Source organism: Bison bison, unplaced genomic scaffold (assembly GCF_000754665.1).
Source record: "Bison bison bison isolate TAMUID 2011002044 unplaced genomic scaffold, Bison_UMD1.0 scf7180017864470, whole genome shotgun sequence".
Classification (NCBI taxonomy): Eukaryota; Metazoa; Chordata; class Mammalia; order Artiodactyla; family Bovidae; genus Bison; species Bison bison.
This window is the reverse complement of record NW_011495031.1, coordinates 994,127-1,013,094: the sequence shown is the minus strand read 5'-3', so window position 1 is coordinate 1,013,094 and position 18,968 is coordinate 994,127. Positions and strand designations below refer to the sequence as shown.

General features: G+C 35.6%; 1 protein-coding gene across 2 annotated transcripts in view; it reads right to left on the bottom strand.

Annotated features, from left to right (window-relative positions):
- The window catches only part of ADAMTS20 (ADAM metallopeptidase with thrombospondin type 1 motif, 20), a 221,432-nt gene that overhangs the window by 163,171 nt on the left and 39,293 nt on the right, over positions 1-18,968 (bottom strand). Inside the window, exon 4 of one of the 2 annotated variants that reach the window (XM_010860747.1) lies at positions 9,117-9,376. The exons of the other annotated variant lie outside the window; for it this stretch is intronic. Coding sequence (XP_010859049.1) covers positions 9,117-9,376 — 260 coding nt within the window. The remainder of the gene's footprint in view (positions 1-9,116; positions 9,377-18,968) is intronic. 2 annotated transcript variants of the gene reach the window in all.

The window sequence follows — 18,968 nt, the reverse complement described above, 5'->3', positions numbered from 1 at the left end:
AAACAAACAAAAGCAACAACAATAAAAAATAAAGAACACTAGTTATTTTAAAGAAAAGCATTTAGATCAGGGTCTGGGTCACAGTGATCAATGACAGCTATTATTACTACATTCAGAAGAAAAGGCATATGTTACATATAATGTTTATTCTAGTTCATGTGTTTCAAATTAGTTATCATAGAATGGCAAATTGAAAGCAAAGGATCCAAAAGCTTCACAGTTTTATCTCTTTCAATATTTATTAACTATCTACTGGCTTACCTAATACCATTAAAAATTCAGTCTTCCAGGGGTAAAAGACACAGATGGTTCGGTTTAAATAATTATTCATATCTACCCCCAAAAAAATCCTCAGGATGGTATTTTGCTTTTACACTAAAATGCCATGTTTCTATATACACGTTTGAGTGTAAAACAGATAAGCTAGTGGGAAGATGCTGTACAGCATAGAGAGTTCAGTTCAGTGCTCTGCGACAGCCCAGAAGAGTGGGATGGTGGGGGCTGGGAGGGAGGCTTTAGAGGGAGGGCATATATGTATACAGATAGCTGGTTCACACTGTTGCACAACAGAAACTAACACAACAGTGTAAAGCAAATACATGCCAATAAAAATTAATTAATTACAATTAAATGGTATGTCTCTTCAAGGTCATTTTGCTTATTTAATTGTAGACACTTACTTCTTACTGTTTTATGTATTGGCCTTTATAATCTATGTGCTCACACTCTATACATATATATTTTTTACAGTTTTTGGATATTTAGAGGTGCTTTCATTGAATAACTGTTCAATTAAGCTGAATGGTGAATCAGGCAGGTAAATGATCAGGCCTACTTGTTACTTCAGAAGCTTTTCTAATTATCATGACAACATGCTTCTCTTATCCCTAAAACTGCCACACCATAATAGGCCACCATAATGATAGGGTATCATATTTGCAACTTCCTCATAAATACATAACTAGAAATAATATTTATTGAATATTTACTGTGTGTCAGATGTGATCTAAGTTTTAAATGTATTAATTCGTTTAATAATTCTCACAACAAATTTTATGAGCTGGAAACTATTGTGTCCATTTTACGTATAAGAAAATTAAGGTACAGAGAAATTCATAACACACTCAAGGTTAGGTGGCTGGAAGCAGCGGAGTAATTTCCACCCGAGGTAGTCTAGCTTCAGCTCTGACTATTTTATCTGATCTTATGAAATTTCAGCACTCTATCCTAAGTACTTCCTAAATAGCTCTTGGCACAAACGTTATTTTAGACCCTGATGTGATTCATGCCCTACCCCCTGACACCGTCCTGCTACAGTTACTTGACCATGGCCTCAGAAGTCTTACGCAGACAGGAGACCTAGATTTCCGTTCTGGCTCTTACTAGTTACAAGCCAGTTATCCAGCTCTGGAAATAGATTCATCTACTTTTTGCCTCAATTCCCCCCACCACAGTGAGCACCAAGCACCCTTGGTCACAATGCCCTGGTGTATTGGATTAGTATTCACCAGAAGCTGTTGGGAAAAGGGTGTGAGAACATTTGTTTTAAAGAAAAAAATTATTCCACAGTTGGAGAAAAGTTGAGCAAAAAGATATCTTCAGGGATATCTTGGAGTAGATAACTCTAAGGATAACTCTTCATGGAGTCTTGACTAGGCTAAGTCTTGACTAGCCTAGAATAGTTTTGACATGCATAAATATTAAATGTACAAGAGAGGTATTTATTATATGCAGCATCTCACTCAATGTCTGGCCAAATTCTCTTTTCCCCTCCATGAACAAGCCACAGGACTAGTATCCCACCCCAGGGACTATACTGTAGAAAACACTAGATCAGATTTCTAATGTATCTTTTCTGTTCTATAAAACCATGTAATATTATTATATACAACTGTAATCACTCCATTTTAGAGTACTATGCATTAGGACTTTCATTGATCCAATTAAAATGTGTTCAGTCCTTTATTCTGTAAGTGTTTTTTTTTCCCCTGGCATATAGAATTCATATTGCTTTATAGGACTCATAAAATAGTAAACATTGCTTCATAGATAATTAGCAAAAGGAAAAGAAATGCTATAAATTGTTTAAATATTTTAAGAAAATCTCAGGCAACATACAGTTCATGCAAAGCACGAAGCAAATTATATCTCTATTAACGGACCACTATTTTGAAACACAGCTTCAGCAAATGTTCATATATGGCATGTTTAGAGATCATCTTTTTTTTTTAAGCCATTTAAAAAAATTAAGAACTGACATATATCAGTGTATTAATTTTAGGTATTCAATGATTTGATATGTGTGTGTGTGTATTGCAAATGACCACTACAGTAAGTTTAGTTAACATCCATTACCATACATAGTTGTAATTTTTTTTTCTAATAGGACTTTTTAGATCTACTCTCTTAGCAACTTTCAAATACAAAATACAGTATTGCTAACTACAGTCACCACCTGTACATTAAATTCCCCAGGAGTAATTTATCTTATAACTGGATATTTGTACCTTCTGACCACCTTCACCTTTGAAGTTATCTATAAAAAAACTGATTTTAGCAAAGTGAAGAGATTTTGTTACATAGATCCTTACTCATCAGAAAGATGTTATTGTTTTTAAGTTAGAAAATGAAATTCCACATATATCCAAAGAAAATATATGCAAAGAATTAAGAACAGGTAGAGCACTGAGTTGAAGGAAAAGGTAACATAAAATGGTTAAATGTGATGTACGAAAGCAAATCATGAGTTTTTATTCTAATATTGTTGAAAATTTTCCCCATCCTAAATAACATCAGTAAAGACAACTCAAAGAATTGAAAGCAATGATATTAAGTCAACGTAATGTAGGTGAAACTTTCTAGTTGATAAATGCCTCTAATAGCAACTGTGTTTTTAAAAATAGGGCTAATTCCTAACAAATGATGCTCTTGAGATTTACATTATTAAATCTGTAACAAGGTAAATATTATCAAATCAAACTTTGTAAACAAAAGTATGGAGGCTTCTGACAATATTTCCAAGGTTTATTAAACAGAAAGTCATTGCATATCAAAATAAATCTGCTGAAAAAAGTATAATTTTCCTAATTTAAATACTATTTAATAGTTTAATAATGAATTTAAATTGACATTTTAACCTGATCAGTCAGTTCAATTCAGTTGCTCAGTCGTGTCCGACTCTTTGCAACCCCATGAATTGCAGCATGCCAGGCCTCCCTGTCCATCACCAACTCCCAGAGTTCACTCAGACTCATGTCCATCGAGTCAGTGATGCCATCCAGCCATCTCATCCTCTGTCGTCCCCTTCTCCTCCTGCCCCCAATCCCTCCCAGCATCAGAGTCTTTTCCAATGAGTCAACTCTTCGCATGACGTGGCCAAAATACTGGAGTTTCAGCTTTAGCATCATTCCTTCCAAAGAAAACCCAGGACTGATCTCCTTCAGAATGGACTGGTTGGATCTCCTTACAGTCCAAGGGACTCTCAAGAGTCTTCTCCAACACCGCAGTTCAAAAGCATCAATTCTTTGGCACTCGGCTTTCTTCACAGTCCAACTCTCACATCCATACATGACCACTGGAAAAACCATAGGCTTGACTAGACAGATGTTTGTTGGCAAAGTAATGTCTCTGCTTTTGAATATGCTATCTAGGTTGGTCATAACTTTCCTTCCAAGGAGTAAGTGTCTTTTAGTTTCATGGCTGCAGTCACCATCTGCAGTAATTTTGGAGCCCCAGAAAATAAAGTCTGATACTGTTTCCACTGTTTCCCCATCTATTTCCCATGATAATATCACCCAAATTCTCTAAGGAAAAATTTTAGAGTAGCGAAAAACTGAACATCTCTGCTCATTTAACACACACTTATTTCATTAAGTACACTATACACCACAAATGCATTTTTCCCAGCTAATTTTAATGTTATTTCTAGAAACTCTTTGAATAGAGATCACTAAGTTATTTTTACAACATGAGTAAAGCACTCTAAAAGGTGAATTAAATCACACATTATTTCTATATTCACTGCACTCAGATATTGTTAAACTGTTGAAAGAAAAGGAAAAGTTTGAGAAGACAGCAGAATTGTTTACTTTATATGGGATGAGTAAGGGTAGATAATCACCTCTCTAAAGTATGTATACAATCCATCTGCTCAATGCTGAAAGCATTTGGCACTCTCCCCCACTATATCTGGAGCTCAACACAAAATCTCTTTCATCACTTTGAACTTTTCTCTAAATGACTCTCAATCATATTCCAGGTGTAAATCACATGCTTTTGTCTTTTTCCTAAATTACTATGACCAAAAAATATTATCAATACGCCAAGTGTGTCAGAATAAATACAGTTAATGTCTCTTTAAAAATTAGGACATACACAAAATTTGAATGGCTTCTTCTTCAACTGGCAACATTTGGGGACAGTTTTGGGGAGACAGCATTCCTCTTACTTCTTTAGAGCAATCTGGAAATGGACTTCACAAGTGCAGATAAAACAAGCTGGATTATATTTGACGAGTCTCTATGTAGTATGACCAACTGTCCCTGTCTGCTCACGACTGAGGGATTTCCAGGGATATAAGACTTTTAATACTAAAACTAAGAAATTCCCAAGCAAAACAAGTCTGTTGACTCTTTCTCCACATTTCTTTTTACCTTTAATATGGTTTATATCAACAAACATAGCTATAGCCATTATTGTTAACTAATAAAATAACAATGCATGTCCAAAATCATAAAGTCTGCTGACTTTCCTATATCCTTATTTAAACATTTAATGAAAGAAAAAAGAATAGAGAAAACAAAAAAACCCAGGTAATCTGAAGTCATCTGAAATTAGACCTCTGAAGAGGAAAAAGTATGTATAAAACCAAAACTACCTCAAAAGGGAGATTTATCCTTCTAAATTTTTCCTCCTATAGTCCATGGGGTTCCAAAAGAGTTGGACATGACTTAGTAACTAAACAACAACAACATCTATATTTGGAATATCCTCCTGTTCCTCAACTGTGGCAGTATTTCCCTATGAATGAAAGCTAAACACAAACTAACTGACAGCATCTATGAACATTTCATCTTAACTGAAACGGGCTCTCCTAATGTAATTAAACATCTAGGGAATGGTACGTGCACGCACTGGTCTGCGGTTTCAAGCGATCTCAGAACAGATTTACTTTTCATGATGGCAGAAGGTTGACTTTGTTATTGATGAACTCTGGTTTTAAAACCCCCATGGACAACTTCACAAGGTACATCACAATATCCTCTAATTGATACCGTGATTATAATGATTTTAATCATAAAATATACAGGACAAAACTTTTCTGAGGATGGTACCATCACCAAAACTGTATATAGCTATTCAAAAATTACTCTTGTGTTCCTTTACCTCTTAGAGTCAGTATTTCCAAAGCACTGATAAGGGAGTTGTCATTTAACATCAAAACCTGCTGTACTTAAAAAATCTAGTATTTTTCTTGAGTATCTCTATCACCTTCCCAATTTTATTAATAAATATCTTCTTCAACCATATAAAATTCCTAAGTTTAACCCACACTATTCCAGGCTTCAGCAATACATGAACCGTGAACTTCCAGATGTTCAAGCTGGTTTTAGAAGAGGCAGAGGAACCAGAGATCAAATTGCCTACATCTGCTAGATCATTGAAAAAGCAAGAGAGTTCCAGAAAAACATCTATTTCTGCTTTATTGACTACACCAAAGCCTTTGACTGTGTGGATCACAAGAAACTGTAGAAAATTCTGAAAGAGATGGGAATACCAGACCGCCTGACCTGCCTCTTGAGAAATCTGTATGCAGGTCAGGAAGCAACAGTTAGAACTGGACATGGAACAACAGACTGCTTCCAAATAGGAAAAGGAGTATGTCAAGGCTGTATATTGTCACCCTGCTTATTTAACTTGTATGCAGAGTACATCATGATAAACGTTGGGCTGGATGAAGCACAAGCTGGAATCAAGATTGCTGGGAGAAATATCAATAACCTCAGACATGCATGTGAAACCACCCTTATGGCAGAAAGTGAAGAGGAACTAAAAAGCCTCTTGATGGAAGTGAAAGAGGAGAGTGAAAAAGTTGGCTTAAAGCTCAACATTCAGAAAACGAAGATCATGGCATCTGGTCCCATTACTTCATGGGAAACAGATGGGGAAACAATGGAAACAGTGTCAGACTTTAATTTTGGGGGCTCCAAAATCACTGCAGATAGTAACTGCAGCCATGAAATTAAAAGACGCTTACTCCTTGGAAGGAAAGTTATGACCAACCTAGATAGCATATTCAAAAGCAGAGACATTACTTTGCCAACAAAGGTCCGTCTAGTCAAGGCTATGGTTTTTCCAGTGGTCATGTATGCATGCGAGAGTTGGACTGTGAAGAAAGCTGAGTGCCGAAGAATTGATGCTTTTGAACTGTGGTGTTGGAGAAGACTCTTGAGAGTCCCTTGGACTGCAAGGAGATCCAACCAGTCCATTCTGAAGGAGATCAGTCCTGGGTGTTCTTTGGAAGGAATGATGCTAAAGCTGAAACTCCAGTATTTTGGCCACGTCATGCGAAGAGTTGACTCATTGGAAAAGACTCTGATGCTGGGAGGGATTGGGGGCAGGAGGAGAAGGGGACGACAGAGGATGAGATGGCTGGATGGCATCACTGACTCAATGGACCTGAGTCTGAGTGAACTCTGGGAGTTGGTGATGGATAGGGAAGCCTGGCATACTGCGATTCATGGGGTTGCAAAGAGTCAGACACGACTGAGCGACTGAACTGAACTGAACTGATTCCATATGAATGATATAATTTCCTATATATCAATCAACATCCTCCATGTCAATGTTCTCATTAGAAGCCCTTCACAATGAGCATGCCACACCAGTATCTAAATAATTACACATCTAGATAATTATACACATCTAGATCGTTACTTTGGATTCAGAGGTTAAAAAGTAATCAGGATAAATCTGTATGTAGAGCTGTGTTGTCACTTTAAAAATTCAATTCAAGTAAATAAAATACATCTACACTGCACAAATTTCAAAGCGTCATTTTAGATTATATGTTTGTTTCCCATTATAATGTCACTTATTCTGAAAAAAGTATTACCTTAATCATTTATCTACTTATTCTTTTACTAACTATTGAGTGCTCATTTCATAACAGATACTTTGTTTAGACACAGAAGCAATGTATTCCTAGCACGTATAAGAATTTAAGATAAAATGCTATATGTAAGGAAAATACCAAGGTCTTAGGGTCTTTTCAGTCACAATGAAGTTGATCGGAGAGTTCTCGCTAAGTGAAATTTATAATAGATGTGTCCAGGTGCCATCATTTCAGCCAAGCAGCCCTGAATTCCCTCCCTGTGAATATGAGATATGATCCAATACCCTGAATTTGTATAAATAGAGGAAACTATAAATTTCATCAGCTAAACCAAGATACTCCTGAGCATGAAAGAGCTGCTTTTAGCAATTACTTCAAAAGAACAGGACTTAATCCAGGAATGTCCCAGACAGTAGGTACAGGTGTGTATATATGTATGTGCATTCGTCCCTCAGTTGTGTCTGACTCTTTATGACCCCATGGACAAGCCCACCAGGCTCCTCTGTCCATGGAATTCTCCAGGCAAGAATACTGGAGTGGGGAGCCATTCCCTTCTCCAGGGGATCTTCTCCAAGAGATTTTTCCCACCCGGAAACCAAACCTGGGTCTCCTGCACTGGAGGCAGACTCTTCACCATCTGAGCCACCAGGGAAGCCCATACATATGTCATGTATGCCTATGTACTTTTATGTATATAGAGTGCTACACTAACACAGAACTGGTGCTCTTCACTAGCCCTAGAAATCTATTCATATGCCACCACCACTGCTCAACAGAGACGTTAACATCAGATCAAAAGTTCTTAGAGCTACTGTGATCTTATTGTTCGTTGTTGTTCAGTCACTAAATGACAGACTCTGTCTGACTGACTCTTGTGTCTGACTCTGCAACCCCATGGACTAGAGCACACCAGGCTTCCCTGTCCTTCACTCTCTCCCTGAATTTGCTCAAACTCCTGCCTGTTGAGTCCATGATGCCATCCAACCATCTCATCTTCTGTCACTCTCTTTTCCTCTGGCCCTCAATTTTTCTCAGCATCAGGGTCTTTTCCAACAAGTTGCCTCTTCACATCAGGTGGCCAAAGTATTGGAGCTTCAGCTTCAGCATCAGTCCTTCTAATGAATATTCAAGGTTAATTTCCTTTAGGATTAAGTGGTTTGATCTCCTTGCTGTCCAAGGGACTCAAGAGTCTTCTCCAGCACCACAATTTGAAAGCATCAATTCTTCAGCACTCGGCCTACTTTACGGTCCAACTCTCACATCCATACATGACTACTGAAAAACCATAGCCATGACTTCATGGACTTTTGTTAACAAAGTGATAAAAAGATTAAAAAGTCTCTGCTTTTTAATACACTGTCTGGGTCTGTCATAGTTTTTCTTCCAAGGAGCAAATGTCTTTTAATTTCAAGGCCGCAGTCACCATCCAACGATTTTCGAGTTCAAGAAAATAAAATCTGTCACTGTTTCTATTTTTCCCCTACTATTTGCCATGAAGTGATGGGATCGAATGGCACGATCTTAAGATTCCTCTTACATTCCAAGTTTGTTAAAGCCCTATTATTAATAGAGCTCCTTTTATTACCATAAATACCTTTATAACTTAAAATATGTGTCCCAATTTGATTTGGTGAATGCAGTAGTAATAAAATTAGTATTCCCTCCTTCTATACAGAAACAAGATTAAAACTTCAGATTCAAAGGGCAAAAGATCAATTTTGTCACTAGGGGGCAGAAGTCATTCACATGATGAAGTCAAGATTGAAGCACTTTCTGTTAAGTGATTTGTTTAAAAGGTTTTTAGATTCTTTAAAAAATTGTCCAAGTAACAGAATGGAACACTTGCTATATACATCTATATATTTAAATTTCATTCAGATATTTTGGCTTAAATGTAAACAATTTGCTTACATCTAAAGTTTGGGGAAATTTTTAATTAAATGTGAAAAAATATTATGTAAAACATTTTAGAAAATATAAAGGACCTGTTAAGTTTACTTACAATTGACATAAGAGTTAGTACATAGTGCTGCAAGTTCTGTCCGTGATGATGAACCATTTTAGAGTCAGCTGTAACCATAACTTCCACGTATCTTGGATATGATAAAAAACGTTTTTTCCTGGAATGCAATTGACTTCTTTCATCTTCCAAAGATATATTTTTTGAAGTGTATCCTAAAACTCTTTCCTCCTTTATATTGAGATTTTCATTCACGTCGCTGTAGTTATGAAAGGGTAAAGTAGTTTTCTTTATTTCACTTTCTGGTGGGGGAAAAATATAATAATGTAGGGTCATTAAATTGGATGTGACTCAAAATACTGCACAGAATAGAAGGGCCAAAAATATTTAATATTTTTACATCTGCTTCCAATATGAAATATAAGGACAAAAAATTTATTTTAAAGTCTTACACCGCATTAGCATAAGCATTACTATTACTCATAGTAATATAATGTTCACATTTTCATATATTGCAGTAACAAAACCATATATAAGTCTTACTTTAACAGCCATGACTATTAAAAATGTGTATTAACCACTGGGGAGAAAATAAAAACAAACCAAGGAGAACTTAGGCTTTTTTCAGTAGGTAAATTGGGTCCTCAAGCCACTGACTGCATCTAATCTCATTACAGAGAAATTATATTTTATAGGATAAAGCTTCATAAAGTACAGAAAACAAATATATTTTTTTGTTATGCAACATCTAAAGAGCATCAAAAGAAAATGAATCCATATGGCAATAGATGGCTTTTCAAACCCAGAAATTCAAATGTTGATATAAATTTTGTAATACTTGATTATATAAAATACCTGATTACTTTGATAATGTTTGTTTATATATAAATACAGCATTAAAACTGCTAAAACATTAGGGATTATTATGGCAACCACTTTAAGTCCTTCTATAAAAGTCACTTCTAAATTCATGATTATTTGTGCCAATGGAAAAAATTTCATAGGCAGCTTGAGTGTTTGTTCTATTTCCTTCTCCTTCAATTTGTTCCTCTACTCTCTTTCTTATTTTTCTCTGCTAATTTTTCTGATAATTGTTTGGTGAAAATATTTAGAACAGGAAAGTAGATCAAAGCAAACAGGTAAGAAGAAATCAAAAGTCCTGGATAGTTCATAAGTCAAATCATCAATACTACAACAATCAAGATTTAGTTGTATTACAAGGATTAGACAGAATATAAACCTGTATTACAAAAATAATTCATTTCCCTTAAAATTAGTAGCAACTCTATGGTTGTAAAAAATGAAACTAAAGTCCTTGAACAATGTTTCTACAGATGAACTGCTTTTCCTAATTTCTAAAACTATCCTGCCTTTTAATATTACTACACTGTTAAGTTTTAAAATATAGCTCAGTGGGAGACTATGGGCATCTGACAAACTGAACATAGATTCCTAACATTTTGTCTTGCCATATTTTTCCTAAGGTGAGTCAACCACCAAAATGTGCTGTGCTGTGCTAAGTCGCTATGGTCATATCTGCAAGGCTCCTTTGTCCATGGGATTCTCCAGGCAAGAATTCTGTAGTGGATTGCCATACCCTTCTCCAGGGGATCTTCCCAACCCAGAGACTGAAACTGCATCACTTATGTCTCCTGCGTTAGCAGGCAAGTTCTTTACCACTGGTGCCACCGGGGAAGCCCACCAAAATATTCATGACTAATTATTTGACCCTGGAGAAGATCTTAGATGTATCCGATGTACACAAATCCCAGAGTTATCAGGAAAAAGGTAAATATTCATGTTTTGATTATTTGTTCACTCATTTCATTCATTCAAAATAAACTTTCACTGAGTACCTGCCCAATGTCACCAAACATCAGAAATTAAGCAGCAAATAGCATCTAATAAAGTTTATACTCCAGTGGGAAGAGTAAAAAAAATGAACACATATCAAAGGACTTAAAGTTATTTCTCAAATTAATCCTTAAATAACAATTCAATCAAAAGATTTAACAAAATGGCTAAAACTTAAAAGACTGATAATACCAAGTATTGTCTCAGCCACTCCAGAATACTATCTGGCAATTTTTAAATTACACATGTACCTATCCTATGACCCCGCAATTGCAATTCTGATACCTAAAAGAAGGAAAACATATGTCCAGAAAACACTAAGAATGTCCATAGCATAACGTGCATAAATACCAATGGAATAAAGAACCAAGAAAGAAACCTTTATGTATATGGTCAAATGATGTTTGACAAGTGTGCTAAGGACAGCCTATGAAGAATGAATAGGTTCTTCAACAAATGGTGTTGGGACAACTAGATATGTCCATGCAAAAGAGTGAAACTGGACTTCATCTTATATCATATATAAAAGTTAACTCAAAATGGATTAAGATCTAAAACAACTTTGAAACTCCCAAAAGAAAGCAGAGGAAAAGCTCCATGACAGTGGGTCTGACAGTGATTATTTGGATATGACACCAAAGCACAGGCAATAAATGCAAAAAAACAGACAAACATGATTGCAAACTTAAAAATGTATGTGCATTGAAGAACACAATCAAAAGAGTGAAAATGCAATGGGAAAAATACTTGCAAATCATATCTGATGAGGAGCTACAGAGGTAATACCCACTACACATATACATATATATATATATATATACTTATAACTCAATAAGGGCTTCCCTAATAGCTCAATTGGTAAAGAATCCACCTGTACTGCAGGAGACCCGAGTTTGATTCCTGGGTTGGGAAGATCCCCTGGAGAATGGATAGGCTGCCCACTCCAGGATTCTTTGGCTTCCCTTGTGATTCAGCTGGTAAAGAATCCACCTGCAATTGCAGGAGACCTGGGTTCCATCCCTGGCTTGGGAAGATCCCCTGGAGAAGGAAATGGCTACGCATTCCAGTATTCTGGCCTGAGAATTCCATGGACTATATAGTCCATGGGGTTGCAAAGAGTCAGACACGACTAAGCAACTTTCACTTTCATGACTCAATAAAAATAACCTGATTTTTTAAATGGGGAAAGGACTTGAATAGACATTTCACCAAAGGTAAAAAATGTACAATCGCATATAAAAAGATGGTCAATGTTACTTATCATTAGAGATATGCAAATCAAAACTACAATGAGATATCATTTCAAACCGATTAGGATGGCTAATATTAAAAAGAACAGAAAATAATAAGTGTTGATGAGGATGTGGAGAAACTGGAACCTTCATGAACTGTTGGTTGGATTATAAAATGGGGTGCAACCGCTATGGGAAATAGTATAAAAGTACCTCAAAAACTTATATACAGAACTACCAAATGATCCAGCAATTCTACATCTCAGTATATATCCAAAAGAATTAAAAGCAGGGTCTTTAAGTAGTATTTGCCCACTCATGATCACTGCAGCATTATTTACAATAACCAAAAGGTGGAAGCACCTCAAATATCTATTGATAGATAAATAGATAAATGAAACGCAGTATATATAGCAAATGGGTTACTCATCTTTAAAAAAGGAAATTATTACATGCTCTGATATGGATGAATCTTGAGGATAGTAGGATAACTAGAAATGAGCCAGCCACAAAAGTATAAATCCTATTTGATTCTACTTATTAGCTATCTAAAACAGTCAAAAATCATAGAAACAAAATTGAATGGTTGGTTACCAGGGCCTGTCAATATCTCCACCTGAGATAGCCCCCAAAGTTCTGTCCAGCCTGGGTGCTACAAAATTAAACATCTCACTGGTTAATAGTAAGCTAAACAAGAACACAATTGAGGAAGTACTGTGGCTTGAAGGAGTCAGATTGACAGTAAGTTAGAATAGGTAACTCTCTGTAGGCTGAAATAATGAAAGAAAGAAAGAAGAACTACAAACTGGAATGAAAACATTGGATGAACAATATACACAGAAAAAAAAAAGAATCCTTAGAACAAAAAAATATACAAATTCAAATTTAAAATTCAATTCTGGAGTAATTGTTTTAAAAAGGGAAAAATAAACATTAAGAAGATATTATAAACAACTTGATACAAACAAATTAAGAAATGTTTTCTAGAACATTTCTGAAAAAAACACAACTTATCAAAACTGACCCACGAAGAATTAGAAAGTCTAACAGCCACATAACTTAAAAAAATTGAACTCTAATCAATTCTTCCCCAAAAACCCAGTCTCAAAGAGCTTCACCAGCAAACATGACTAAGCTTTTAAAGAAGAAATAGCACTACTTTCTCAAAACTTTTATAAGAACTTAATAAAAGGGAAAGATCTCAAACATGTTTCATCTGTCTTTTAAATGATGATATATCAGAATATATTCATGACCTTGGTTTTTGTTTGAGAAAGGACTTTAGGAGACAAAAAATACTAACCAAAAAGACTATTCATTTGAGTAAACCAAGACTTTGAACTGTGTTCACCAAACAACATTATTATGGGAAAAGGAAGAGATATCTGGAATAAATATAAACAAAGGACTTATATACAGATTATATCATTAACCACTGCAAATAAGATAATAATAAAAATAAGGGAGACTTGAATACTTCACAAAAGGCAAAATTCAAAGGCATAAACACAGGAAACAGTACCAAAAATTACCAATAATCTGGGAAATGCACATTAAAATGCAATGAAATTTAACTATATATCCTCCCAAATGGCTAAAATGAAAAATATTGAAAATAACTAGCCATGGTAAAATAATGTGGGGTTCCTGAGCCTCTCATATACTGCTGGAGACAGTGAAAAGTGGAATAATCACTTTGTAAAATTTCAGTGGACTAAGAAGGAATTGGGATATGTCACATAGCTTAGTGCAAAAAGGATACAATTATTATATTCCTTTAAAATCAGTAAGTATAGGTATGCGTATATACTGCTGTTAAATAAGCACATTACCAAAGGAAAAAGATACTTAGTACAAATTCTAAATTCAAAGTGTTGTGGGATGACTTAAGAACAGAAAAATCAGCAAAAGTAAGGAAATAGAAAAAAAAGCAACAGAATAAAATTAATATGAAATACAAATAACACAATGTATATTGTCTATTATAAATCAGGTAGAGATTATCCATGAACAGCACAGGCTTGAACTGTGTGGGTTGACTTATACATGGATGTTTTTCAATAAATATGTACTATAGGACTATGATCTGCAGATCTGAAGATGCAGAAATACAGATATGGAGAGCCAGCTGTAAAGGTAAATGCAGATTTTACACTGAACAGGGGAGTCAGCACCTCAAACTCCTTCCTTGTTTATGGGTCAAATTTTCATTTCTAACAAATTTACTTATATTAACTCATCTAATTTTTGTTTAATCACTAAGTCATATCCCACTCTTTTGGACTGTAGTCTACCAGGATCCTCCGTTCATGGAATCTGCCACACAAAAAGACTGGAGTGGGTTGCCATTTCCTTTTCCAAGGGATCTTCCTGACTCATGAATGGAAACCACATCTCCTGTACTGGCAGGCAGGTTCTTTACCACTGAGCCACCAGGGAAGCCCAACTTATTTAACGGTGGCATATAAAGTGAGTACTATTATTAATCCCACTTTATAGATGAGTAATCCACAATACACAGAGATTAAGGAATTAACATGCACAGTTAATTAAATTTGTGTGCAGGTCAGGAAACAACAGTTAGAACGGGACATGGAACAACAGACTGGTTCCAAATCAGGAAAGGAGTACATCAAGACTGTATATTGTCACCCTGCTTATTTAACTTATATGCAGAGTGCATCATGAGAAACACTGATCTGGATGAAGCACAAGCTGGAATCAAGATTACTGGGAGAAATATTAATAACCTCAGATATGCAGATGACACCACCCTTATGGCAGAAAGTGAAGAAGAACTAAAGAGCCTCTTGATGAAAGTGAAAGAGGAGAGTGAAAAAGTTGGCTTAAAACTCAACATTCAGAAAACTAAGATCATGGCATCCAGTCCCATCAATTCATGGCAAATAGATGGGGAAACAGTGGAAACAGTGGCAAACTTTATATTCTTGGGCTCCAAAATCACTGCAGATGGTGACTGCAGACATGAAATTAAAAGACACTTACTCCTTGGAAGGAAAGTTATGACCAACTAAGATAGCATATTAAAAAGCAGAGACATTACTTTGCCAGCAAAGATATGTCTAGTCAAAGCTATGGTTTTTCCAGTGGTCATGTATGGATGTGAGAGTTGGACTATAAAGAAAGCTGAGTGCCAAAGAATTGATGCTTTTGAACTGTGGTGTTGGAGAAGACTTTTGAGAGTCCCTTGGACTGCAGGGAGATCCAAACAGTCCATCCTAAAGGAGATCAGTCCTGAGTGTACACTGGAAGGACTGATGTTGAAGCTGAAACTCCAATACTTTGGCCATCTGATGTGAAGAGCTAACTCATTTGAAAAGACCCTGATGCTGGGAAAGACTGAAGGCGGGAGGAGAAGGGGACGACAGAGGATGAGATGGTTGGATGGCATCACCGACCCAATGGACATGAGTTTGAGTAAACTCTGGGAGTTGGTGCTGAACAGGGAGGTCTGGCGTGCTGCAGTCCATGGGGTCACAAAGTTGGACATGACTGAGCAACTGAACTGATTGAGCTAAAAATGAAAACAAATAACTGGTTCATTTAAAAAACCAGAAAAAAAAAAAGTAACTGGTTCATATACAAATAAAGGTAGTTTAAATTTGTCAATCAAAAAGCAAAGGCTTTATAGAATTAGATTAGTAAAATACAGCCACATTTAATTAATAAGTAGCACATCTGAGATTGAAATCCTAGATATCTGGATTCAAAGTTGATGATTTTAACCACTAAAACATATTGCTTGACAATGAAGGTTAAAGGAAAAAAAGAAAGAAAACTGTAATTTAACAACAAACACACTTTCACCAAAACAGATATCAGGGGTTTGATCTCTATAGAAAATGAAATAATGATAAGAATATTGTGCAGACTTTGTAAAATATTTGATTTGGAAGAAATCTGACTTCATGCTTTAACACACAACTATATGAGTGAATTTTCTTAATTACAAGTGACAAAAATGAAAAAAATTAAATCCGACATATTTTTATGTAGCTTAAAAAACAAAATAAAGATTTAAGAAATATATATGGATGCAATAACACTACATAAAAAGCAGGGAGATGACATGCATGACATTTAGAATGATCAGGTGAGGGGAGGTAGGTGGACTAAATGAGAGGGTGGGTGCAAGCAAAATTGTGTGGCCATATATGGGCTGTTGTCCAAATGCTGTTTTTTATATTGGTTTATATATTCATGACTTTCATTATTATTATTAACAAGTTCTTAACAAACAGTAATTTACAAAACCAACTACTGTTAAAATAACAGGACCGTTCTGATCGCCATCATACAGTAGTTTTAGAAATGCTAAATATTAGGAAAGAGATGCTGAATATTAGAAAGTTTTTTTGCTAATGTTTTGATTCTGCAAATCTAATTTTGCAAAGACAAATGGTTTTGATAACTAAAATAACCAAGAGCCCACATTTAAAATTTTTTAAACAAACAATCCTCAACAAAGGAATAATTCAACAATGGAATGTTATGCAGATATGAAAAAAAAAGAATGAGGTCTATGTGTTTTCATAAGGAAGGATGTTCATGATTCATTTTTAAGTAAAAAGTGTTAAGTGGAAAAATAATATGAATGATAGTATGATCTCATTTTTGTGAAAACAAACTTTTACAAAATATACAGATTCATAAAAACTTATGTGATGAGCCAGAAATACATGGAAGTATATACCTCAGACTTTTTGCACTGGTCATAAGGAGAGGTGTGACTAGACAACTACTAAATTCTTTCATTAATATCTCAGTCTCCTTTAAATCATTACAATGAATTTGTTTACTGGTTTCTGAATTATAGTATTATTTTTGAAAACAGTATCCGTAACTATCTTACAGGCTAAACATTTTATCTCATTACCTTTTTCTGATATTTATGCTTAAGTACTATAATAAATGATCATAAAAATGACCTTTCCAAATACCCTAAATAAATGAGCATTATGCAAAGCTCTTTGCCAATTCAATTACACCATTTCTCTGCAATGCTCCATTAACTCAAATGTTTAAACAATGTCTTGTCCTTTATTAATAACAAGTGTAGTATGACTCAAAACTAATTTAGACCAAAGCACTACATCTTAAACATCATGCAATGATGATAATCTGCTTACTAGAACATAAAATACTTAAAATTACAAAAGCAAAAATAACTCTTACAACAGCATACAGTATTCTAGAATGCAAAGTGATTAAATAATCTATGCAAATATAAACTACTAAAAAGTTTGTCAAACAATAATGAAATTATCTGTAATTTGACTTGAACATTCTACTGACACCTCATATTCAAAGCATATAAAAATGAGTTAATTTTCTTTTCCCATCTTGAGTTTCCCTTTTTCTATCAATGTGGGCAATAACCTCCAAATACCATACTGAAACTAAACTCTACACCACAATTGGGCTCTTCCTGTCTTTCCTTCACCGTTTGTATCTGATCACCAAGTTTTGCCACTTCTTCATATTTTTTCTTGTATTGCTCCTGTTGTCAATAATATTATTGCCTCAAAACTTATTCAAAGCATTCTCACTTAAGAGTAACATTGTTGCAATCAGTTCAGTTCAGTTGCTCAGTTGCCGCGGACTCTGCAACCCCATGGACTGCAGCACCCCAGGCCTCTCTGGCCATCACCAACTCCCGGAGTTTACTCAAAGACATGTCCATTGAGTCACTGATGCCATCCAACCATCTCATCCTCTGTCATCCCTTTCTCCTTCCGCCTTCAATCTTCCCAGCATCAGGGTCTTTTCAAATGAGTCAGTTCTTCACATCAGGAGGCTAAAGTATTGGAGCTAAAGTATTCAGCTTCAACATTAGTCCTTCCAATGAATATTCAATGATTGATTTCCTTTAGGATGGACTTGTTGGATCTTCTTGCAGTCAAGGGACTTTCAAGAGTCTTCTCCAACACCACAGCTCAAAAACATCAATTCTTCAGCGCTCAGCTTTCTTCATAGTCCAACTCTCACATCCATACATGACCACAAGAAAAACCATAGCCTTGACTAGACGGACCTTTGTTGGTAAAGTAATGTCTCTGCTTTTTAATATGCTGTCTTGGTTGGTCATAACTTTTCTGCCAAGGAGCAAGCATCTTTTAATTTCATGTCTGAAGTCACCATCTGCAGTGATTTTGGTGCCCAAGAAAATAAAGTCCGTCACTGTTTCCATTGCTTCCCCATCTATTCACCATGAAGTGATGGGACCAGATGCCATGATCTTCGTTTTCTGTATGTTGAGTTTTAAGCCAACTTTTTCACTCTCCTCTTTCACTTTCATCAAGAGGCTTTTTAGTTCTTCTTCACTTTCTGCCATAAGGGTGGTGTCATCTGCATATCTGAGGTTATTAATATTTCTCCCAGCAATCTTGATTCCAGCTTGTGCTTCATCCAGCCTGGCATTTTGCATGATGTACTCTGTATATAAGTTAAATAAGCAGGGTGACAATATACAGCCTTGACATACTCCTTTCCCGATTTGGAACCAGTCTGTTGTTCCATGTCCAGATCTAACTGTTGCTTCTTGACCTGCATACAGATTTCTCAGGAGGCAGGTCTGGTGGTCTGGTATGCCCATCTCTTGAAGAATTTTCCACAGTTTGTTGTGATCCACACAGTCAAGGGCTTTGGCATTGTCAGTAAAGCAAAAGTAGATGTTTTTCTAGAACTCTCTCGCTTTTTTGATGATCCAGTGGATGTTGGCAATTTGATCTCTGGTTCCTCTACCTTTTCTAAATCCAGCTTAAACATCCAGAAATTCATGGTTCAC